Source organism: Vidua macroura, chromosome 8, assembly GCF_024509145.1.
Source record: "Vidua macroura isolate BioBank_ID:100142 chromosome 8, ASM2450914v1, whole genome shotgun sequence".
Classification (NCBI taxonomy): domain Eukaryota; kingdom Metazoa; phylum Chordata; class Aves; order Passeriformes; family Viduidae; genus Vidua; species Vidua macroura.
In genome coordinates, this window is record NC_071578.1 from 24,477,879 (window position 1) to 24,502,845 (window position 24,967).

General features: G+C 40.9%; 1 protein-coding gene across 1 annotated transcript in view; it reads left to right on the forward strand.

The window, feature by feature from the left end:
* Positions 1-1,172: 1,172 nt before the first annotated feature.
* LOC128811117 (putative threonine dehydratase) overlaps positions 1,173-24,967 on the forward strand; it is a 32,718-nt gene continuing 8,923 nt past the window's right edge. Inside the window, exons 1-11 of the mRNA XM_053984432.1 lie at positions 1,173-1,306; positions 6,132-6,158; positions 9,360-9,702; positions 13,822-13,938; positions 14,842-15,083; positions 19,213-19,378; positions 19,821-19,917; positions 20,818-20,893; positions 21,521-21,646; positions 22,860-23,027; positions 23,339-23,396. Of these exons, the coding sequence (XP_053840407.1) occupies positions 1,173-1,306; positions 6,132-6,158; positions 9,360-9,702; positions 13,822-13,938; positions 14,842-15,083; positions 19,213-19,378; positions 19,821-19,917; positions 20,818-20,893; positions 21,521-21,646; positions 22,860-23,027; positions 23,339-23,396 (1,554 nt within the window). The remainder of the gene's footprint in view (positions 1,307-6,131; positions 6,159-9,359; positions 9,703-13,821; positions 13,939-14,841; positions 15,084-19,212; positions 19,379-19,820; positions 19,918-20,817; positions 20,894-21,520; positions 21,647-22,859; positions 23,028-23,338; positions 23,397-24,967) is intronic.

Consider the following 24,967-nt stretch of genomic DNA (forward strand, 5'->3'; position numbering starts at 1 on the left):
TCTCATGATATCCTGTGGGGAGAGTTAGGTCACAGCTTGGGTTAGATTTCATTACATGTCTGTTCTCTGTCTTGGAGATTAAGATTTTTTGTGCTCTCAGTAGAAAACAGAGACTACTGAGGGCCCACTCATACCTGGAAATAGATACCTGGTTCATCTCCAGTAGTCTGGAGACTGCACTCCATCAGGAATATATCTGAGAGGAGAGGTCCCACAGAAGGACCTCTGCCCCATCCGTGCTGCACAGCCATTCTGTATCTGGAACTGTGACTCTGCCGTTGCTAGTCCTCTCTCAGGGCAACAAGGAAAGACTGATTTAGATGGATATATATATTTATTTATTTATATATATGTTTCTAATAAATATTTTTCTATATAAACCCATATATATATATAGATAGATAGATAGATATAACAGATACCTATATAGATATAGCTAACTGTTGCTACAGTCCTTCCCCTAGATGGTCTTTTCTGTTCTTTATGATCTCGATACCTGTATTTTTCTGCTGCAGGGACTTGTGCCAAGAGAAGACCTGCACAACCTGAGCTGTCTCCTCTGTGCCTCAGTCATGAGGAGCCATGTCCCTTGGTGCTGCCTTAAAGGATCCCTGCAGAGACTCAACCACCCCAAACCTGGCATCCCTTTGCTGCTGCTCTGCCTAGCAGAGTCCTGCTGCTCAGTCATGGGCCCTGCAGCTGGCTGGGATCATGCTCCACAGCTAAGCAGTAAGTAACTAAAGCTTCAAGTGTCCTGCTAACAGAGCGTCACCCAAGAATAATCCAGGCCCTGACTCAAATTGACAAGGACAGGTTGGGCTCTGAATAAATCTCTTTAAATAGCAGCAGCCATCTCTTCCAAAGGCACTTCCCCCCCCAGCCAGCCCTGAGAGCTGCTTACAGCACATTGCCTGCTATTTCCCACCCAGGCAGTGCAGGGCTGACACTTCTCACAGGCAAGTGTGTCCCCTGCCAGCAGTCTCCCAGCTTTGCTTTGCAGCAGGAATTACAATGAATTTTGCAGCACAGTTTATCTACTTCAGGGTCTTAAAAAACAGAAGTCCCAGGGACCGCTCCAGGGAAGACGAAGACTACGATCCTTTCTGGCAAAGGTTGGAGAATATTGCTGTCTGACTTAGAGCTAGAGTGCTCCTTTATCCCCCTCAGGGGTCATGGTCAGCCCTCGGGGTCCACCCAGGGCCAGGCCCACGGACATGACAACCCCTGGACCCCTCCTGCCTCCTTATGGTGTCGTAGTTGGAGTTTTGCTTCACCTCGTTGTTTATTTAGTCGCTGTGCTGTATAGGTAATGCTTTCTTTTTCCTTTCCTTAATTTCTTTAAGAAAATCAAACCTAACAAAAAAATCCAGGAAATTGTAATTTTCCATAATCTCCCAGGGTTCTGTGGATATGGGTTGCTCTTGGAGTTATCCATAGAAGTGGTGGAGATTTGAATATTTTTAGCCTACAGAGTTCAGCTTTTTTATTTCTTCATGAGTACGGTATCAGAAATAACTCTAGACAGGCCAGTGCACTGTTGAAAATTTGTCTTGGGATAGCCCTTGTCAGATCCTGTTATTACAGTTCTGTGGTTGTCTTTGTTATGGTGCTTACGGTGATCTTAAATTCCTGTTTTCAGACTTGGATGGTGCAGCTGGAATTTGAGTCATCTAGTGTCCTTGTGTAGCATGAGCTGAAGCTGTGCACACACATGGCATGGTGGTGTTGTGTAACTTCATTCTTAACCTTTTCCATAGTTTGTTTTCCCCTCCATTTTATTATCTGGACACCACTATTGAGATCACTCTCTGGTTTTGCCAGATGTGGTACAAACAATGAACAATTCTCATTTCCTGCATCTCCTTGTCACAGATGTTATTAACATTTAAGACATAAATTGTTTCAGTGGGCCTGATGCTGTTAATAAAGGAGAAGACAAGGTCGTCTGCACTGTGAAAAGGGCTTGCCCAAAGTCACCCATGATATGACCTGTTCTGCAGTGCACTGTGATTCTCCTTTCAGCACAGGACCACTCTTTCCTCTATTTTGAGTTATGCTATTAGTTCCTAATTGGAAGTGAATTATGGAGATGTGTTAGTCACCAGAAAACCTCTAGACTCAGAATACATTCAACTTAGGAAAAAGTTTAATTGCTTAATAAGTTTTAGCTGCCAAACTCTGTGCAGTGTTGAATAGTGATCATTTGACATTCACAGCCATGAATGTCTTGTAGGAACTTTTGAGAGGGATGAGTCTGTTTGAGGGACAGTTGGTTACCTCTGCTTCAGCATTTCTGTGATGGGTGGCCTTGTGAATTCTTCTTGCTTTCGGACTGCTTTTCCTAGTGTTTTCTATTTAGCAGCTGACACCCAGTTGCCATTGCCAGCAGTAAGCAATGACACGTGCATAGTGTGTACAGAAGAATGGCAATAGATTATGACCACAGATGGAAGCATATATAGTGCTAGGCTCAGGCTCTGCTAGATCTGACTTGCTAAAAGTAAGGATAGATTTTATCAGAGGTGATAATACACCTTGGTTGTTTGCTGCATGAGCTTGAGCTTGCTTTGTGTGTGTTGCTGGTGCAGCATCATACAGGTTTGTCAGAACAGCATATGGTGAGTAGAGTTCTAAAGGCCTGCTCAGTGTCAAGGCTTGGTTATTATGTAGCTGTGCTGGATGGTCACAGTGCTTTACACTTTTGCCATCCAAGCTGGTTACTCTGCCCCGACCTTGTCTTTAAGACACTGATAAATAGCCCTGCGGAAGTCTTAGGCAAGTCACTGGATCTGGCTGTGTCCCAGTTTCCATCAATAAAGTTGAGCTCACATTTGCTGAACTTGTCCTTCTGTTTAGGGGAAGGTGTTGGTGATTCCTATGTGATTTAGTTACAATCACTTTGCAAAGGCTTTAGGTATATAAAGGTCAGACATGCATTTTATATTTCCATCCTGTATGTGCCACTACTTGGAGTGATGCAGTCTTGAATGGGTGTTTCTAAGTACTAGTATTACACAAAATACTGATAATTCAATATCAAAATAATGACAATTCAAGACAGTCATATTTAATGTGCAGTATTGTCTTGATCTGTTTTGAATTTATTGTCAAAGAGAGAGAATTGTCAAATTTATTGTGTTCCTTCCCTGTGCCTGCAGGAGTTTACTTGTCACCCTGTAGTGGTGTGCAAGGCACTCAGACACTATTGAGTGCATAACCTGGAATTTCTGGTAATGAAGATGACATTTGGTATGATCCTTCTTGATACTTTTATCTCAGCAAGCCTCTATTTTTCTACTATTTGTCTTTCATAAAGTCACACTTGCACAAGTTGCTGAGGTGCTTTAAAGAATTGCTGCTCTTGCAGTATTTGGATGTATTTGGGAATGGGTAAAAAGGTAGAGGAGGAGTTGAGATGGAACAGGAATGTTTATGAGCTACTGGAAAAGGGGATTGCAACAAACAAGGAAAGTATCAGAGGGTCTGGGAAGCTCAGGTAGCGAGAAGGGTCAGAGGAGACAGCGCTGGGACATGGAATTAGAAGGATTAATGGAGCTGGAGAGGTTCTGGGTAAAAGGGATTTGGATGAGGGAAAGGGCCCTCTCTGTCATATCCTGGGATTGCCTCTTTCTCACTCCTGTAAGAGGAGATCCCAGCCCCAGCCACATTGCAGTCATAAGCCAGGCAGACTGCTACCTGCAGCAGGCTGCTCACCCTGCCTTGCCCCCTGTACATCACCCATCTCTGCTCAACACTGAGGAAAGAGGCAGAAGTGACTTTAAATGGGGTCACCTTTTGCCTTAACACGTATTCTGAACTTACAGGTGTAAGATCTGAGCACAGTTACCTGAAAGCAGATGACAAACATGTCTAAAGCTGAATCTTACCAATGTCTCTTGGTCAGCATGCTCCAGGAAAGTCTTCAGGGAGCCTGAAGATGATGGCAGCATATACATATGACCTTAAGAGACCCTGACACCCAAAACATTAAAAAAGGACAAAATTAAAATCCACACGTAGAGAACATGTGCATATGAGTTTGAAGTGGTATTCAAGCTTAACATTTTGTGACTGCTCAGCCCAAGCTGGGCATTGGAACTGGAACTTCTTGTTGTGGCACAGGCCTATAAGGATGCTAAAGTATTCCACAGAACTTGTGCCATACTGTTGTTGTCCACAAAAATCCAATTCCTTACCTAGTGTGCAACAAGCCAGTAATTACACACTGAGAGAGCCATTCATTATACTTGACAGTTGCACAAGCCTGGGTGTTCTGTGGGTTCCACAAATCAAGCACACCAACTATCAATGCTTTTTACTATCTATACATTTTAACAAACAAAAGAATTAGCTTTCATTTGCTACAAGTTCTCTTATTAATTAGCATTCTCTCTTCTATTGGTTAATGATTCTCTTGTTTCTCATGCTAATTAGTCCTTGTGCTCAGTCTTTCTCTTCTTTTGAGTCAGTGGTTTCTTGGGTTCGTGGTTGCAATCTGCCCCTTCCAGGATCATCTTGTACCCAGTCCGAGCTGATTTCAGCACAGCTGCTGAGTTGGCTTTGTTAGTTTCTCCTTTGTCTTGAGAATTCTGCCAAATGCCCTTGGGGCCCATAAATTCTCTATTTTTTTTGTGTCCACTATCAGTGGTACATCCTTCTCCCCAAGCTTTGGTAATCTCCTGTGAGGTCTGAGATCACTGAAGCATGTCAAGCCTTAAACATTACTGGGGCAATTCTACCAACAAGTAATTTACTTTTCTAGCACATGAACATCACTTAGAGCTTGTTAGCTGCTGTTTCACGGATTAAATCTCCCTTCTTGTTGATTAGACTTGAAAATACACAAGCATCAAACATCAAAAACATCCTTGCTTAAGAAAACTTTTATACTTGCACATTTTGCAACACTGTCAGTCCCTCTTAATAGTGAATGCGTATCACTGTGAATGCAGATGAGAAAAGCTGCTGTAGAAATGACAAAGAAAGGCTGAGTTTTCAGTTTTATATTAAAATTAGTTTCATTTTGTGACAGTTGAATTTCCATCTGTGAACCAGTACATGGGAATGTATGTCTATAATTTCACTTCATGTCTGCCTCAAAACATGCTGTTGTGACTCATTTTGAAAGTGTAAAAGCTGCCAAATGGGCCAACTGCTGGCATTGGGTACATCTGCAATAAAATGGCAACACTGGGTCAGGCCAAAGAGCAGTCCTACTGTGTGTACTTTGTGTCCTCTCTCTAGGGGTGGCCAGTAACAGAACTGGGAGAAAAATAAAAGCCACCTAAGACACTTTCTCTCACATGCTTTCATAGAGTTTGCCAAATGCTCAGGGGCTTCCTGAGTCACAGATTAATTCTTGAATGATGTGTGTATTGGTCACTACTTCCATTTAGTTGTGCATTTTTTAGGAGGCTATTTACATTGTTGTTCTTTGTAGAGTCCCCTTGCAATGAGTTCTGTGAGATAATTATTTTCTCTAAGAAGGGAAATTTTAAATTTTCTACCTGATACTTTAATACCATCTCCCCCTAGCATTTATACTGGGCAGAATGGTGACTAGTCTTTCACACTTTGCTATTCCCTGGACATGCGTGATTTTGCAGATTTTGCTCTTTCAGTTTTAGAAGCTGAGGAGATCCCGTGCATCAGTTTAATCTGTTTTGTGTGTTTTGCGGGTCCTGAGGGAGGCAATCTGAATGTGCTTCACAATGGGGACATGTAATGGTCCATCATTGCACACTTGGACACTTCTCTGTCTAACAAAGGCAACAGTTGTGGTCTTTAGGTATAGTATGCATTATTGCCTGTCATCTTCCCAAAATTATTTTTGCTGGTTTTATCATTTTCTTAGTTTGTTAATATTGTTATTTTTAAATCTTTTCCCTAGTGCTGTTTAACTTGATGAATATTATCAGTATGGTTGAAAAACCAAACTGGAAATAGAAAAATGATTCATTCCAAGTTGTTACTTTTTATTATTGTAGGAGTACATTTTGGTACATACTGTTTTTGCATTGACTTTGAGATTTTAAAATATGTATAGCTATCTACTTAAACAAATAATATTTTTTCCTGTGCCTTAATTGTTTATGGAAAGTCTGCATATGGATCTTCTCATTTTTTTCCAGTTATGCTGAGCAGCTGTTCTTGAAAAAGTAGGTTTATAAACTGTATTTTCATGTTTGCTTTTACTAATCATTTTAAAGGTAAAATGTTGTGATTTATAACCATGTAACAAAGCTTGCCAGCTGGGTATTTGTTTTATGTCTGGAAATAAACAGACCTTTTAATGAAAACTTGAGATAAGCTCCAAAAAAGGAAAAGCTCCATTTGAAAGGAACAGTGCTTTATAATGCTGGGGTTTGTATTTATATTGGCTCAGATCTTCATCTGGTGGACATGGTTGCTGGTTTTGTGAGTGTGCTTGAGAAGTCACGTGCTGTGTTTTTTGTGAGCACTTGCATGCTTTGCTGCCTGCTTTGGCTGTTCCTATAAAAGAAATCCATATAAATCTCTGCCAGGCATGTAGAATGCTTTTGAGGCAAGACATACTCTGACCAAACAGGGCCATTAATTGCCCATTTGTGACATGTGATCAAAGTTCAGCCCACTGTTTACCTTGGGAGCTTGAGAGCTCTAGGAGGGTCTGTGGCACATCCATGTGGGCTCAATATGGGAAAATGTCATTCTCTAATGTAAATGAAACATGTGGGTGTAGAAGAAGAATCAAAGTTATTCTGAAATAAATACATGCAATACATATATATACAGTAGAATGACATCCCCTTGATAAAGAGGCTGCTGACTTTCAGATGCAGATGTATGATAGTTTTTGTATTAAATATTAAGATGGTAATAATTCAAATGTGCTCTAAACCTAACTCAAGCCTGAAAAGCCTATACATATTTTCCAGCTGTTTGATTTCTGTTCCTCTTTTCCAATGGTAACAAGGTATTCTCTCCATTGGAGTACTGAGTAGATACTCACTGGTCATGAGAATGGTACTGCACATCAAGGACTGAGAATCTGATTCACTTCCCTCCTTTTTTTTTTTCTGCCAAAAAAAGGGAAACCTAAGACTAGGGCAAAAAATCAATATACCATTTTAGTCTATTTTCAGATTTGATGGCACTAGTGTGATGAGGCATTACCATGCACTTCTACTTTTTCACAGAATCCTGCTTCATTGATAAACTTCTTGTGGTCATCTTTGGCTGGTTGTTTTTATAGACTTATTGATTGCAACAGATGCAATGAAAAATGAGAATTGTTCTTCCATCTCAAATGCCAGTTGGTTAAAAAAATGTGACCCATAAACTCGCACATTTCTGATCTGCCTAATTTTTTTACCCTACACAGACCCCTTTAAAGCATTTCCAGTGTAAGAACATAATTAATTGCAAATGCTTGCTAATATTTTAGACAGTATGTTCAGAAATAAGACCTATCTGTTCTTCCTTTTGGAGTGGTTATGAGAGTCTGTGATATGGAAAATATTTTTTCGGAAGGGAGACGTATGGAATGGACTCTACCAGCACTGTGGCCTCTTGGATGCTGCTGCTGCTGTTGTTTTTTGGGGGCTGTGCTCTATCAAGTTCACAGGGAGGCAATCTGATCTGGTTCTCAGCTTTGCATTAAGCAGACTAATAATGTGCACCCGAGCTAACACTGGAAGCTTAACATCTTTATGAAGGGTTCCAGCTGTCTAACCCCAATGGAGCAGAGATGCAGAAAAGTGTAGAAAAGAGCTCCTTGATAAGTTACTTGATCTGAAAGCAGAACACCTGGTGTTAGGCTGTATCAGCTTAAAGATACAGTATTGGGAAAATACTTTAGATCACAAGTTTCAACATAAAGAGGTTACAAATGTGCATATACTTTATTTATCTTAGAAAATTAGTGTTCTCATTAATTTTAGAGAGAGAAGATCTTGCTACAAAAATTTTCTCCTGTGAAGATATGCAGAATGATTGATGCTACGGTATATTACTTTATTCTAATAATAAAACATTTTATGTTTCCCATATTGTTATGTGAATTCCTCAGTGGAAAAATTGGAAATGTAATAGGAACCAGAGCTACTGGCACAGATTATTTGATACCATTAAGGAAATGGATGATACTGCCCAGAGTGGGCAATTGCTCAAAAAAGAGATGTTTCTAAATATTTTAAAATTCTTTTGGAAGTTGCTAAAAAAGCATATTATGGTGTTGATCATTGTTGTAAAATGTGCCTTAGCCAGTCCTGTTGATGGATAGCTGCAAAACTTAGACCCAAATTATTTTAGGAAGAAGGTAAATAGATTTTGTTGGAGATAATGCTGGAATCTCTGGCATCATTTAACATGTTTGTTTTTAGAAAACCATTTCAACCAAATAGATTAATAGTGAATCATGTAGAGGAGCTTATACCGTCTGTCTAATCACAGCCACAAACCAGGGGTGGTATCAGCTCTTTTCCAAATCACTGGTCTTCTGCTTAATGCTCCCTTTCCCCATAATAATCTCCAAATTCCAAGACTTCCTAGAAGCTTTGCATTTATCTGCTAGCAGGACTGCAAAATCCTGCACTACAGTACATTGTTCCTTGTGGACTGAACACTGTGGATCATAGAGTCAGGCAGTTGAAGGTAGCAAATCTGGCAAATTTTTCTAGCAGTGCTGTCTCTCGTATGTTTCTTGGGGAAGGAGATTTTTTGTGCCATCACATTTCTGCCATATCTACACAGATATTTACCCATGAAATGTAAACCCACAGATCAGAAGACCTAATTCTTTAGCTCTGTAGGAGGATATAATTATTATATCTTATCAAAGTAATTTCCTTCCCATCACGAGGCAGTTGATGGCTGTCAAGAGTACGCTCTGCAAGTATGCAAGGGCAGAGAGCAGACCTCTTGTGTACAACGTAGTGGCTTTTGTTGCTGCTATTAATAGTTTATGGGAATGGTCTGCAGCAACTCCTTGCCTTTTTTGAAAAAGATAGAATTGTGTACAGAAAATAGAATTCCAGTTGTTCCAAAATTTTTGGAAGCACTGAACTAGGATCACTGCCGGTTCAATACTGAGTACTAAGGAAGGTCTTGCTGTCCAGACAGCACAGATGATATATTTCTTATTTTCTTGGGTAGGACAGTTTCACAGTTTGCCCACATGTTATTTGTGGCTTTTCTAACAGCTGGAAGGTTACAATATTTTTCAGTGCACCTACAGGTAGGTATTATGTCAGTAGCAACTCACTCTGCCTGTTTGCGGCTTGCAAAGAGCAACTGAGATGTGCATCCTTCTAAAATGCTAAATATCAAGCCTTTAATCATCCAAGCCTTTCTAACAAGTTTCTTTTATTTGTTTTCAGGGATGACAATAAAATAAAGAAACAGGATATCCCAGCAGTTTGTGATCTTCACTGCTGTAAGGACGTGCCCGTAAGAAATGGCCTTATTGGGCAGAAGCCACCCTCTATCAACCCCGAGAGACTGAAGGATTTTGGTGAGGAGGATTACCTGAACGGGGATGTGAAGACCTGGGAAATGAAGATAGTGAGCCGAAATGAGGAGTTACTTAGGGATGCCCTTTCCTGCATCCCTCAGCCAAGCAGTAGGACCAGCCTGGCAAGCTGTAACAGGCTGATTCGATTTGAAGATATTAGTGCAGCAGCCTTCAAAATCCAGTGTGGTGTTCAGAAAACCCCCTGCATGGTAGGGAATCTTTATGGTTTTGTATTCTCTGTGTTTCTTTTCATTTTCCTTGTGAAAGTTGATCAGAAATGAAGGGTATGTGTGAATTGCAGCAGATAGATCTGTGTAAGAAGACTCATGTTCATATTAATTGCATTTAACTGTCAATAATAATTTCCTTCTTATCTGTTTACACTAACCTAAATCCTCAAAGATTGCAGTGACCTGTAAACAAAGGATAAACCACATTAGGCATAGACTTAATGCACTGTGGTATTATGCTCCCAGTGAAAAACTCCTGCTAGAAGGAACCTGAGTTGGAGGTGGCAGACTACGAGTGCTTGGGTAAGCACTCTTGTGGGAGGGTCTGGTTTGGAACCAGCCCTCATATTTGGAGGCTTTGAAGGTACAGATTTGCCTTCTCAGTCAGGCCAACCAGGATATGTTCTGTAACCAGGTATTTCTGCCACAGGTGCCTTCAGCAAAATAAGGATGCACACAAATATGTGCGCCTGTCGGTGTAGAAATGACTGAGATATCCCATCAATGTACAAGGCCTGCTAAAGCATAAGAGAAGTACAATGGCCAGCTGTACTGTATTTCTGTACTTTTTCATAGTGTTTTTCTACCATTGGGAGCTCTTCATACAGGCTACTCTGGGCTCTCTGGGTAATCTCTTTTCCTTTTGGTGGGTGAAAAGAGTGCCTTTGCCAAATGGCAATTCCTAGCAGCAGTCCCAAATCACGCTCTCAATGAATCCTTGTGGGTTGTTTTTCTGGCATGCACAGGGTAAGAACTTTGCAATCTGCTTGGGGTTAGCAGTCCCTGGAGTGTAGTGGTTAGGTCCTCAAAGTTGTCTTTGTTCCCAATTTCTGATCCAGAGACATCATAACTAATTCCACTGTGGGTTTTTTAGCCTAGCATTCCCAAAATAAGGACAGCTGTGCTTTTTGTAGCACATTACCGAAGAAGTGTGTCTTGTGCCAAAGGATGTGGTACAAGACAGCTTGCGGCTGTAAGGTGGCACAAAAAATTTGGCTGGACTGCAGGGAAGTTTTGCCTAGGGTAGAGATAATTTTCTTCACAGTAGCTGGTATGGGGCTGTGTTTTGGGTTTGTGATGAAAATATTTTTGATAAGTCAGAGATGTTTTTTGTTACTGCTGAGCAGCTTTTACACTGAGTCAAGGTGTTTTCCTCACTCCATCCTGCCAGTGAGAAGACTGGGGATGTACAAGGAGTTGGGAGGGGACACAGCTGGAACTGCTGACCCCAACTGACCAAAGGGACATCCTATACCATATGACACCTTGCACAGCAATAAAATTAGGGGGAAAATTGGCTGGGAACCTGTGGCTCAGGGCCTGGTTGGTCATCAGCTGGTTGTTGGTGAGCAATTGTTTTCAATTGCATAAGCTGTCTTTCTTGGGTCTTATTTATCTCTCTTTGTTATTTTCCTTTTAATTACATTGTTGTTATTTATTTATTTTTTTTATTTTATTTATTTATTCTTACTAACTGTTCTTATCCCAACCCATGAGATTTCTCACTTTTACCCTTCCAATTCTCATCTCCCCCAGGGAAGGGAAATGAGCAAGTGGTAGGATGATATTTAGTTGCCAGATGAGGTTAAACCATGACACCCCTCAACTTAAATAACTCCTTTCTCCTGGGTGTCCCTGGCAGATTTATACAACCCAGTTGTATCCCTTTTCTGCATTTACTGTTTCAAGCTAAACAGTCTCACTTTCTTCAGTCTTTTTTTATGAACTATGCTTTTAAAATTATCAGAATAGTGGAAAACCTATATCCATATAAACCCCAATATATTTTAGTGTGAAAATAGCCCATGACTGTTGTTATTCAAAGTAATATTCCTGCTGAAGTTATTAGTGCATTTCATGCATTGTTTCAAAAGCACAGAGTGATGTCAAGAAAAACAGAAAACCTTTATTTTAACTCATTGTATAGAGATAAGAGGCCCTTTCAAGGACATTTATTTAGACTAAAAGAGTGAGTGTGACTATAATCCATTTATTTAATTGAAGGGAGAAACTCTTTGCAGGGTGATTTCTAACCTGCAGATAAAACCATGGATGGAACATCCTGGTTCCTTAGGCAGGAGTTTGCCTTGGAGCTGAGATATGGCATCATGAGTGAATTGTAACATGTCCAAGAGGAAGTAAGCATAAGAAAACTAGGAACTGACATCAAGTTGGAACCTGGTTTGGCTACTGATGAAGGAGCTGTAAGGGTTGTGTTGTGTTAGCTTTGTGGATGCCAGAGGGAGGCTGTGCTGTGTGTTGTGCCTTAGACATGGTATCTGTAGTCCTTAGATAAGATCACAGTGACTAAAAGGAAATCTTACAGGCCGGTTCCATGTGTCTTAGGAGGTCACACATCAGGTCAGTTCAACTGCAAATAGCACATAGATGCTTTCTTAGAAGGAATTGCTATATTTAGGCTATATGAAAAAATCCTCAGTTAAAGGAAGACAAAAAGGATAACCTAAAGAATTAAAATCCCGGGTATCAAAATTAAAGATAAATATCAAACTAAAGTAAACCACTCCTGTAGGAGAGTGACTTAATGACACAGTTTTAAATGTAGGAGACTTAGCAAATTTATTATGCACAGGATTAATCTCCTTAAATCCTTTTTCTGATTGTTTGCTCTAGAATCAAAGATTCTCTACAAATACAAGTATGGTATGTGAAGCACTAGTAACATTTCTTTTATGGTGTTCTTGTTCTATTTTGCATAGGCATTCTCCATAGATTAGGATGTTTAGGGATAAACTATTATCCTATTAGTGTGCTAAGCACTTTCCATTGTTTCAGTTTCTGCAGCCAGATTTGCAAAGGAGCAGCAAGTGGTAGCTCTTATGTCAGGATTTTCAGGAGCAAAATAGAGAATCTGGCCCCACCTATGGGTGAGGAACTTAACATGTGCTAGGAAATCCACTAAAAAGCCTTGAATCGTTCACCTGAAACATGTAGTTTGACTGTATACTCTAAAGCAGGTATCTGCTTCAGATATGTTTAGTTTATAAATTCACTTGGAAAGTCCTGCAGCCTGAAAACCATGTCAGTACATATTAGTGTGTACACTATACGTTGTATGTATGACACTGCCAGATAATTGCTTGAGATAAATATTTTGTCATGCTGTTTTTGGATCTGTCTCACTTCATGACTTATCTTAGATGAGGACTTGATCTCCTAAATCACCAGGGCCTCATTTGCTTTGGCAGCCAATAGAGGAGATGGAGCCAATTCTGAAATAGAGCTGCAGTAAGCGGGGGGAGCTGGCACCCACAGGCTTACTGCAGCTCTGTTTCACAAGTTATCTTGGGTAAAACTCTTGGTTTAATGAAAATGGTAATGGGAAATTAATATGTTGATGTATGCTGGGAGTGTCTTATTATAAAGCTTAACAAATATTTGTCATCAAAAATTTTTAAAAATCATGCACTTAGGCACTGCATCACATGTAATGTGCTTGCTAATTCGCCTCGGCTCAGGCATCATTTCTGTTCCAAGCACTAAGCTTTTCCAAACAGCTGCTGCCTTGCACATGCAGTCCTGGGAAATTGTTTTTTTATTGTTTCCATTTTTCTTGGAGTAAGAAATGTCTATACTAATATTCTACTGGCCTTAGGATGCAAAATAGACAACACTCAGTAGTGAATCAGTGGCAGAAACCATAGCAGAGCCATAATGGGGCTCAAGGAGATATTTTCTGATGGCTTTTGTATCTATTAGATGATTACCTTATTTTTTGGGTATTCAATATCCAGTTCTGGCAAGTACTAGAAGCATGGGTTTTGAGACAATTTAAAATATTTGTTTTAATGCCAGTGTTTGAACAGTAAGATCCAAAGGAAGTTCTATTTTCAGAGTTCTTAATGGCATGTGGTCCATAGTTCGCTGCTGTCAGTTTGACAATCACTTCCATAAAGCAGAAGGACCTGGTAGGTAACAGCACACTGCTGTGAATTTATAAAGAAACCAGAAGATGAATTTTCCTTTTTAGAGCTCATACATAGCAGTAGAATTCATGCCTCACCAGGCAGCTGATGGGGTGTGGAAGATTTTTCTTAATAGTAGATATATTGACATAATACTATTTATCTACTCCAGTATTCTAGGCTATCCAAGCAGTATGGAATGGACATCTACCTGAAGAAGGAGTTCCTCCAGTACACGGGGTCTGTGAAGGAACGAGGTGTACTTTACCTTCTGATGTCTTTGCCTCAGGTATAGCAAAGCATTCAAAAGGAAGCAGATTGTTCTGCTTCATGAAAATGGAGCAGAGTTGAAGATAAATTTACCTCTAATCTCCATCAAATCACAGTGTTTCTTGTCTTTAGAATCATTGTACTGAACACAGCATGTGAACAGAGACAGGTCTGAATGTAAAATAATACTTTATTTACAATTGGCTGATCTGCTGGTGAAATTCTTTAAAATGTTTGAAACAAAAGCTTGCAAAATGGAAACATCAGCGTTTTCCTGAGGCATTAAGATGCAAGTGTTTTTATGTGTATTGTAGTTCTGATGTGTTGAAACCACCAAACTGATGAGTGGTGATGAAATTGAATTACAATGAGTGATGACAAAGATCTAGATCACCAATTGATTTTGTAATGAATTTCAGTTTTCTTACATGAATAGCTTGTTTATCATTTGTCATAGGAGGTTATTGCCATTGTCATAGGAGTCTCTGCAGTAATAATTGTTAAAATAGGCATGAGACAGCAGCCCAGAGCAGTGGTTATTCCTGCCTTTTGCAATAATGTAAATTAAATCTTCTATTAAAAGGAAGCCTGAAATGAAACAATTTCATACAGGCAGAGCTGAGATATAAGCTCTGGGGGATCAGCTATCAGCTCTTCTGTGATCAGTTGGAATTTTTCAGCTCTTTCCCATGGAGCAAGAATTGAACCCAGAGGAGTGCAGGCACAGGGATTGATCTCGTGCTGTTTTAGCTTTGTGTGTAAATCCTGAGATCATACCAGACATGCATATAGTGTACCATAATATCACAATTCAGTCAGCTAGTAAAGGGAAAAAAGGAAGGCAGATCATTAGAATGATCCAGGATCATATGGGGCAGCTATGTGACACTGTCTAATGTGCAACAACAACCCTGGTTTTTAGGAGCAGCAAAGAAAAGGGGTGATCGTGGCTTCGGACAGTAACTTTTCCATGGCTGTTGCTTACCACGCCTCAGAGCTCCGTATTCCCGTGTTTGTCATCCTGTCCACCAGCACGGCTCCGGCCAGGGTGAAAATGTGCCGCGAGTACGGAGCCATGGTCATCTCCTACGGCACCACAGCCAAGGATTCCCAGGTGCACGCCCGGAGGCTGGCGCAGGAGAACGGCTACCTCTACCTGGAAGAGTGAGTGAAAGCCAGGTGCATTAGAAAGATCTCACTGGATGCCTGCACAGCTCTGCAAAAGCAATTAGTTTCATTAAAACGTTATCACAGCTCATCCAAATGCTCCTCTTGCCTGGAATATGGACAGTTACGTGTTCCCAGGCACAAATCTTGTCTTTCTGTAACAGCTGGGGATGGAGACCAAAATGAAACATTCTTCTCTACCCCTAAATTAAGCAAACTCTGTGATTAGGGATTTCTATGGGCTAATATGATGGTGGCTATAGGTTAATTCTTTAGTAACTCTGTTAGAAAGCATTTAGGCTGGTGCTCATTTCTGGTCTCTGAAGTTAGGAGGGTAAAAGTTAATCTTTAATGCAAAGGGTCAGTGGGATAATGTGGAGCAAGAGAAGGTTAATGCTCTAAGATTTTCACATATCTGGTGTGAGGAACAATACTGATACTGCCTTGAAAAAAAGATGATTAAAAGGCTACTTCACACATACATTTAAAGTAGCTAAGGATGAGCATAAATCTAAATTTGAACTATTTGAGGTCACTGGACAAGGCAGATGCAACAAAAAACATAAATAAGATGGGCAAAACTGCTTAGAACTCATACCTTTTCCCTTTTCTCTTTACTCACTGTAGCCTCTTAGGCATTCCCCTGCCCCACCCCCTTTCTTTTTTGACCTTTCTTCAAGAAAGGTTTCCAAAAGCACAGAGAGGTGAATCATTAACAGTGATCCCTCTGATACCCTGGGCTGGAATGTTATTGTCCCTCTACCATTGCTGCTTCTGTGCAGGCTTCATCCCACTCCTGGTGTCTGTATGGCATCTCCTGCAGGGAGTGCCCGTTCCCCTCCAGCTCCCAGCACTGCTGCCTTAAGCAGTAACGGTGAGGGGTGCTGGCTGGGAAGAAGATCCCAGAATGAGCAGAACAGAAGAAGTCCTCACTTCTTTCCCAGCTGGTGTATTGGGAAGGCAATACTACAAATTGTACTGTTCAACTCTTCTGTTAGCTCTGCCACCAGCCAGTGACACGCAGGGCTGGTTCGTGGGCCTGGTGTGCCACCATGGGCACAGTCTTGTCCCAGACTGGGATTTTCAGTGTGGAATGGGGTGCCCTGAATCCCACTGAATTTTAAACACTTTTAAGCTCCTTTGAAAACCACAGTTTTCCATATCTTGGTGGTTCCCAAATATCAGTCAGCCATTTTTCAATTGATGTGTTAACCTCCAGTTGGCTTGCATCAACTATCATGTTCACACATAAGAACTAAATTATTTTATTGTAATTTGATGTTTAATCTTCCCCTCATCCCTAAATAATCATTTAAGTTACATAAGGTAGATATTTTCCAGGTTCATGAAGCTCCAGGGGCAATGCCTGGGTAGAACTTCAGCATCCAACACTGAGGAACTCTAAATGTACACACTATTGTTAACAATACTCTGATTTGTTTCAGGTTACAAGAAACAAATTGTTCAATCTGAGACTGTTTTTAATTAAAACTTCACAGATGCAATTTTTCACTGAAAAAAAGAAAAAAAAAAAGGAAGAAATTCTCCACTTCAATTATGAGGCTTTTCATAATGGGATATATGAAAAATATTTTGTTAGGTGTAGACCTGGAAATATTTCCCAGTGTAATGTATGCCTTTTTGGATAGCCACTCTTCTCCAATGTGGGTCTGACACACATTCTTGTCACTTGCCAAAGCTGTTTGTGAAATACCAGCTGAGCTCCCGAGTGTTAGAATGGAACTTGTGAAATGTCATTTTATTTCAGTTTAATTCTAGCTTGGATACAATCCCTAACAATTTGGTCTCTGGGTCTCCTCACCCAGGAATTCATTCTGCCCTTCCTGAAGCAGACCCTACGTGACTGGGCTGGGCTGTACCCGCACGGGCCATGCCCTGCAGCTGGGTGTGTCACTGCCAGCTCTGCCCATTGCTCCAGTGCAATTAAAACACTGTGGCATGAAAACGACCATGCAAGAATTCAAATAGATGAAGGACACTTGTTGCTCAATTGCAACTTCCTGGGGAATTCCAGGAAGGAAATGTGATTTTTCAAATTGGAATTCAATCATTTAGTCTGCCTAATTGCTGCCTAGGTGTCATGAAATTTTTACTAACTACGAGGGCTCAGGGCCTCATTATAAATGCAATGTGACTATTGCCAATAACTAACTCAGTACCTCTGTGAGGATGTGAGAAAGATTCCTTTGTGAATCAGGGAGAAAAGAGTGGTGCAGATTGAATTACACACCTTCCATCCTTGAGAGCCCATTATTTTCTTGTGTAACTCCATATCTAAATACTGACCAAACCTGATCATTTGTGATCTGGTTACTCTGTTACTTTATCCAACAGACTCTGAGTCCTTTACTTGGAACAGATAGGAACAGAGCCTTGTAGCTGCCATACCAAAACTTCATTGGAAAACTAAAGCCTGACAGCCCATCTTTGATTGCTGATGTATCACACCTTTCAGAAGGCAAATATCCAAGTTTCTAGCTGCTCTGGCTCAAAAATGCTTGTTTCAGTCTACAATCTTTAGATTTATCTGCCCTCTTCCTTCATTTTGCCTCAATGGCATATGATATATTTTTTACTTTCAAAAAGCAAAAGCTATCGGTCAAAATGCAAAAAAACCCACCCATTTTCTTATAAAAGCTAATCAGTGAACCGATGTTTCAACTGGATGTTAACAAGGAAAATATGATGATCTGAAATATTGATTCAAATTGCTAACAGCTCTCCATGTTCAGAGCAGTCTTGTTTGGACAGTTTTCAGTTGTTAGAGAGGTTTTATTCTTCATTGAATATCCCAAGCCTTTATTCATTTTGCAGGTCCCCTTGTACCCCATGTAACTATGGCAGGGATAGCTCCACAAACTTGGATCTGAAACTTATTTGGGAATAAGTCTCCAGAATGTTCAGGAGGCCAGTGATCTATTTTGCCACATATAAAGAGGAGGAGAGAGCTCCTTCAGTATCTTGATAAAGACAGTAAATACAAGGACTCATTCCACTACGATTCCTTGCCTTTGTCTTTGGCTGTGCTACAGGAGTGGAAGCTCATTAATCCTGTCCTCTCTTATGTAGTTATATAGACCCTTGCCCTGAGGAATTTTCTGTGTCTTGATATATATGTGAGGTAACTTCTCAAGGGCCTTGCTCTCCTCCTTGCAGGAATTCTGTGCTCCTACACTGAGCCTCTCTGTGCCTAACAGGTACAGTAATAAAAACAGTTTCCTAGTACCCAAACATCCTTGGATCAAGTAAATCAAGTACAGTCATTGGATCTACAATTCTGTTTCCCAGAAAAAGCAGAATGCACAGAGAGCTCATATTTCTTTTCTTATATGTCTATGATGTAAATGTTCTACATTTACATCATTGCTAACTTGTAAATAAAATGCAAACCAGCTTTTAGAAATAGATCCAAGTCAGTCATGACTGTATAGTCAAGTTTTCTTCAATGTTTTTGATGCTGCTTGTCCCTATACTTTATATTACATTTGCCTGAAAGCATTTTACCAGTGAATATTTTGGCATGACTAAATGCTTTGCTTAATGCAAAGGTATCAGATATTGGCTCTGAAGTGTGGAAAGACAACTCTAGCAATCTCTTTGATATTTGTTGAACACACTGCTTAAATCTCATGAAAATTTCCATTCATCACAAACACTAAATCCACTGATAAGTAAAGAGGGGATTTTTTTTGAGGCTTTGCTTTTAGTTTAGACTGCAATATTTAAAATTTATGAAGCTGAAGGAAGTGATGGCAATGGAAATATGACTTCTCCCTGCCAGTTCTGTTGACCCCTGATAACAATGGAAGTTAAGTGCTCTTCAGTCTGAAGACTCTTTGAGGAGCTTGTCTACAGCACAGGTTTTCTCCCAGTAGGGGACAAGTTTTCTCCCAGTAGGGCACAGGTTTTCTCCCAGTAGGCAGCAGCATGCTGTGGTCCACCTGATGGCACCGTCCTGTTGCATCACCTCCTCCCCTCATGTGCTGCTGATTTACTCTCACATTTATCTTTATATGCTGAACAATGTCTTGAAAGTAGTAGATGGATTTACTATTTCTGCATTGACAGCTGTGACCTCTGCTGATCTGTGCCCTTCCTCTCCCAGGGAGGACAGTGCTGTGTACCTGTCAGGCCTGGGAACCGTGGGGCTGGAGATGTACGAGCAGGTGCCAAAGCTGGACGCGGTGATTTTCCCTGCAGGAGGCCACTGTGGCTTGCTGGCAGGGTCAGCTGCTGCACTCAAACACCTCAACCCACATATTTCTGTAATTGTAAGTTGCCTTTCACCTATTAAGCATCGTATTTGGGTGGCTTTCACCACAGCTGTTTACACAAGACGCTGGTATCTAGTGAGACTTGCAGAGACTGCCTGTGCTGGGGACAGGAACTATCTGATCCCATGGGCTTTGCCTCAGAGAAGACCCTGTAAGAACCAGGGAGGTTCTTGTCCCTTGGCTGTTTGGCTGGATTTAAGAGAAAAGTGTGGGAAGACTCTTCCTAAGCAAATAAAATCCGGTTCTGTGTTTTGAAATAAGTTCTTACTGGAAAAATTTGGTCATAAGTAAGCCACGGAATAAGTAGCATGGTTGTTTTGCCACTTGAAATTAACTGTTAATTTGAAGAGGAACTTTCTGTAGGTTTTGCTATCTACTTTGGTGGCAACTTCTGTTACAACTGGTTCAATAAAAAAGTGACAACATCTCTCTTCCTCAGGGAGTTGAATCTGAAAGTTTCCCAGTATTGCAACAGTCCTTAAAGGCTGGCCACCCAAATGACGACCAGGCCTGCAACAATCATCACTTCTATGGAGGTGAGAAAATGCAGTATTCTTTTGGAGGTAAAATAAAGGTTGTAACAGATTTCTCCAACTATATTATTTTCTTATTATTCCAGTTCAAACATATTTTAAGGGAGTTCTCTGAAGAATCAGCATTTAGTTCAAGCTGTAAGAGCACCTTCTGCCACATTTTCCTCTCACCTTAATGGGGTAAAATACTATTTCCAGTGCACATGAATACTTAGAAATATGAGAGTATTTGTCTGAACATTGTGCTCACAATGCAGCATCTAAACCAGTGAAATCAATGGGAAAGCTCTTGTGTAAAAAACTGATTTGGGAAAAGGCAGGAAAATGATGCAGTGCTTAAATATTTAGACACAAAACTGTTCTCAGAACAAAAGTGTTTATAAATGGTAGAGTTGTTTCCATATCTTTTGCTCAAAAAACCTCATCTGTTAAGCAACTTAAGAACATCCTGTTTGCTTGATGTTCAAATCTCTGGAAGTTTTTGATTAAATGGGAGTTTTGTAAGAAACTTGTAATTTCTCTTGGTTAGCTCTGCCTGTGTCTGCATTCCTAGCCAGCTGTCCTGCTGGAGCTAACAAGCCCAGTGCTGTGCTTGGGTCTCCTCTCCTTCAGTCCTTGTTGAACAGTGGAAAGCACTGGGCTGCAGGGTCACTCTCACACTGCAGCAATGCCAGTGAAGTATCAGAAGTTTCTTGAAGGGGTCCAAAGTGGCCAAATCTTCTTGTGAGATTTGGTCTTTCATTACCAAACACATTTCTGTCATGTGAAAAAAATCAAGCAACTTAAGGTCATGTACCAGCAGTGTGCTGCACTCATTAAGGGCACAAACCAGCCAGGACTCTAAAAAATGTTGAATATGTCTAAAGCAGCCAAATTCATATTTTTGTCTTTTGAAATCTGCAGATGTGAGTGGAGTTTGCTTTGGCAGCAATTCTTTGCAGCTGACTGGGAAGCTTGTGGATAAAGTTGTTGCTGTGAGGTAGGTGAAGAAAAACAGTGACATGGATAATATGGGATGGACATTGTTGTATAAGAAAAATGCAACGTGGGAGAGTGTGAGGATGGAGAACCTTTCCTTCCAGGAGGGGCACTGAAGACTTTGAACCCAGACCCACATACCGTAGAAATCACAGAATATCTCAAATTGGAAGAGATCCATGAAGGATTATCAAGTCCAGCTCCTCACAGGACTACCTAAAACTAAGTGATATGACAAAAAGTGTTGTCCAAACTGACCCTTTGGCCAAAATGTCACCTGCCACCACTACCTGGTCATGCTCTGGGTGTAAAACTTGTCCTTGTGTTCTACAATACTTGAAAGCAGCCCTTGACAAACCTCTTCTACATCTTCACAAAAAGGCCACATTTGTGAAATACACTTACCACTAGGAGTTAGGTAATATTTCTAGTAAAAAAGCCATCCTGTCTTTCAGTTAAGAATGAGTCTGAGATGTACATTCACGCCCAGCAGCACAGCTGTAACACCACCTTGGGATCACATGTATCTGGGTGGATGGCAAGAACCCAGTACACATAAATGTATTATCTTCTGCTTTTGGGAACTCTATTGATGTGATTTGTTTTGACCCAAGTCTCTTGCTTTCAGGGAGGAGGACATCCTCATTTCAATGCTGAGACTGCTGGAGTACGAGCGAGCCACGGTTGATGCAGAAGGGGCCATTGGGCTTGCGGCACTGGTGGCAGGGAAGCTGCCTGAGTTGAAGGGCAAAAGGTACAGCAGCCACTGCAAACAGGGAACTGGCAAAAACATGGGACTGAGCACCTTGGTCCTAGGAAATGGTGGCAATCTACTTGTTCTGTGGGTGACAAGGCAGTTCCTGCCCCTGAACTGGCAAGGGGTTCATCTGGTGGCAGAAACTTCAGACTGACTGGACCTGTCACAGGTGGTAAGATTGTGCTGAACCAGACAAATGCCAGCCTGGAGACCTGACAAATCTTGTCCCTTTCCTCAATTCTCAGATATCTGGGGGAAAGGCAGTCACAGCTCCATGAGGCATTGTTGCACCTGCCAGGACAGTGTCCTGCTCTGCTCAGCCTGTTGTCTCCTCTCGTTCCACTTGTGGGATCCAGCCCTGTCTGTGGTGGACAGGAGCTAGGCTGTCTGCTGCAGTGACCCAGTGGCACCTGCCTCCCAGTCCTGAGAACTGTCCACACAGTCAGGGGGATTATCCTTGTGCTTAGTGCTGAACATGTGGCCAAGTGCTGCCTTGCCTCTCAGCTTGAGGACTCAGCACTTAAGTGGATTGAGCCTTGGCTCAGGTCATAGTCCAGAATGTATTTAAACATTTAAACATACATGCCCTCAAGACAGAATAAAATTTCTAGTGCACAGCATTGTACGCTAAAATACTGAGACAATTCTTTGGAAGAGACTGACAGTACACACAGAGCAGCAATGTATTTCAGTACAGCTAAAATAAAACGGTAAATGCAAAGAGGTTAGGTTTGACTCTGCAGAGAGAATTTCATAGACTGATCATGTGGCTCTTCACTTGCACTTCAAATATTTCTGCACTCATTTTTTTGGTGTTGTGATGAATTTAATCAACAGTTACACAAAGTCTGAACATACACATTGTCTGAGCAGTAAGAGGCTGAAACTTACAACTTCCAGGTGAGAATTATGTCAAATTCTTAAAACGTGAAACCCAGACCTACAGTCCTCCAGCTAATTATCTCTAACAAAACTCAAATCTCCAGGAAATGTGAAATGAAAACATTTCAGACCAACTAATGCAGCCAACTTCTAGGCCTCCCCTACCTGCTCACAATGGATACTGAGGCAGGAGCCCTCTAACCTGTAATAGTTATTGAGGGGAGGCTCTGGCAGACCTTAGGCTGATATTGGCACGGTCTTTATGATTTATAGTTCCTTTACACAGGCAAGTGCTAATCAAAACTCTTATTTTTCTGTCTGTTTTTAGAGTGGCAGTTGTTATATGCAGCGGAAACCTGGAATTACATTTGCTGCAACAGTGCATAGCTCGTGCCCTGACCCTGGATAACAGAGTGTGCAGGTTTTCCCTCGTGATTTCTGACTGCCCAGGAGACATGTCAAAACTACTGGAGATTTTGGCTCGGGAAGAAGCAAGGTAAATCAGACTAATAGTTGGGAAATAAAATCACAGACTAGCACAGAGATTATTAAAGATTGGGAAATGTTTCCAAACATCTCTGAAGCCAAGTCTGTAAGTAATTAATTAATCAAAGGTTTTTTTCTTATTATATTGCAGAAAAGTTTTGTTTCCTTCATTTTTGTTCCAATCTGAAAACACCTTTGTAGCGTAGAATTGTGCCTAATTCAGAAATAAGGAAAGATATTTATTCTCCAAACACTTACAGAAACTGTTTTGCAATGACAGGGGATTGTTGTGATCTCTAATTTGTCCCTTATTTGATCTAGAGTTTTGGATATCAAACAAGAACGCACATTTGTGACATCTGAGCTCTTCACTGTCAAGGTAAGAGGAGGTGCAATTTCAGTTTCTCTAATAGTGCTGGCCTCTCCTGGTTTATTCTGTTTTCCTGTCTCTTTATGCCTATGTTGAAGAAGTCCAACAGAGTGTGCAGAGTGTCAGAGATTATTTCCTCTGTGTTATACAGCTTCTTGCCAAGCACTTAGCAGGCATATAAATAACACAAGACCAGTTTTACTTGCTGTTGCAACACCCTGGTGAGGTACTCCAGGTGTTGTATTGCACTGTTGCTGGTATGAACCCTCCTGACATGTGTGGCAGGTGCTGGAGGAGGTGAGCAAGCTGCAGCATCCATCCAGAACTTGAAGAGCCAGCTGTGTAGGCTGGCTGTAATTGTCTGACATGTTTGCCTTAAAGCAATGGAGAGAACACCCTTACTCTTAAGGAATCCTTGCTTTAAACTAGGGACTCCGTTTTGTTTCTTATCCACCAAGAGAACAGAGGAAAGCCCTTTGTTGAGTATTGGGTGCAGAAACAGTGAAGAGGTGTTTGCAGTTAATGGTGTCTCTTAAAAGGACCATTTCTCTCCTGGTGCATCTCTTATTTCAACTGGTTTGGCAAGGTGTGGTCCTACTGATTTCATGCTATTGCTGTCCACATCCAACCTGACTTAGTTTGTGAAACCTCAGGTGGAAGTCAAATTAGAGATCTTTGCTAGGTGGAAGTCAAATTAGAGATCTTTGCTAAATGGGCTCGTAACTGGGGTGCAGAAATGTTACTGGGTAAGCAAGGTCTTTGATTTTGGCCTTTAAATTTCATTTCCTGCCTGGATGCAAAAGCCTGCTCAATATTTTCACTTGCAGATACAAAGAAGAGCTAGATTAAAGATCACTGTAGTACATGATATCATCAATACTCTCAAGCATCTAGGACTTAACCCACATTGTTCTGCAGTGTGCCATAATGACAGGCCAGTTTTGGCTGATTTGGAGATAGCGTGACACTCGTGACACTCGCTGCATGAGGTGGATAAATCCCTCTGAGTGACTAACTTAGCTCTGAAATGCTTTTCACTGAAGGCTAGATTCAATAAAACCTGTAACTCTTATAAAGTTTTCAATGCTATTTTTATGGAGTGAGGCTTGTAATTTTTACTAATGCTATTAAGCAAATTAAATTAAATCTACTGTCTTCAATGTTTATTTTTTGCTTATTTAGGTGTTTGTTTGTTAGGGTGTTTTGTTGGTTTGTTGGGGTTTTTTTTAGTTTTTAGTAAATACAGGCCCTGAATGAAAACAGTGCCATATACTATTCTCTGCACTTTAAACACGGTTTAATTTCACTTCAAGAATCGGACAGTGCTGTACAAAAGGGTTGAAGGGAGGAATTTGCATGCCTGAATAATTTAATTGGATATTGGATTTGCATGATGGCTTTCAATCAGTCTAGCAGAGGCTATTGGATAATTAGATGTGAAGTACAAAGTAGTGACCCAGCCATACAGACCTCTGCAGGCAGCTCTGTCTGGTGATATCTAGAGAATTGTGAAGCGTTCTTTGAAAATTAAAACATGTGTAATCAAAAAGGGTAAAATGTGGAGTTTATATGTAAGCATC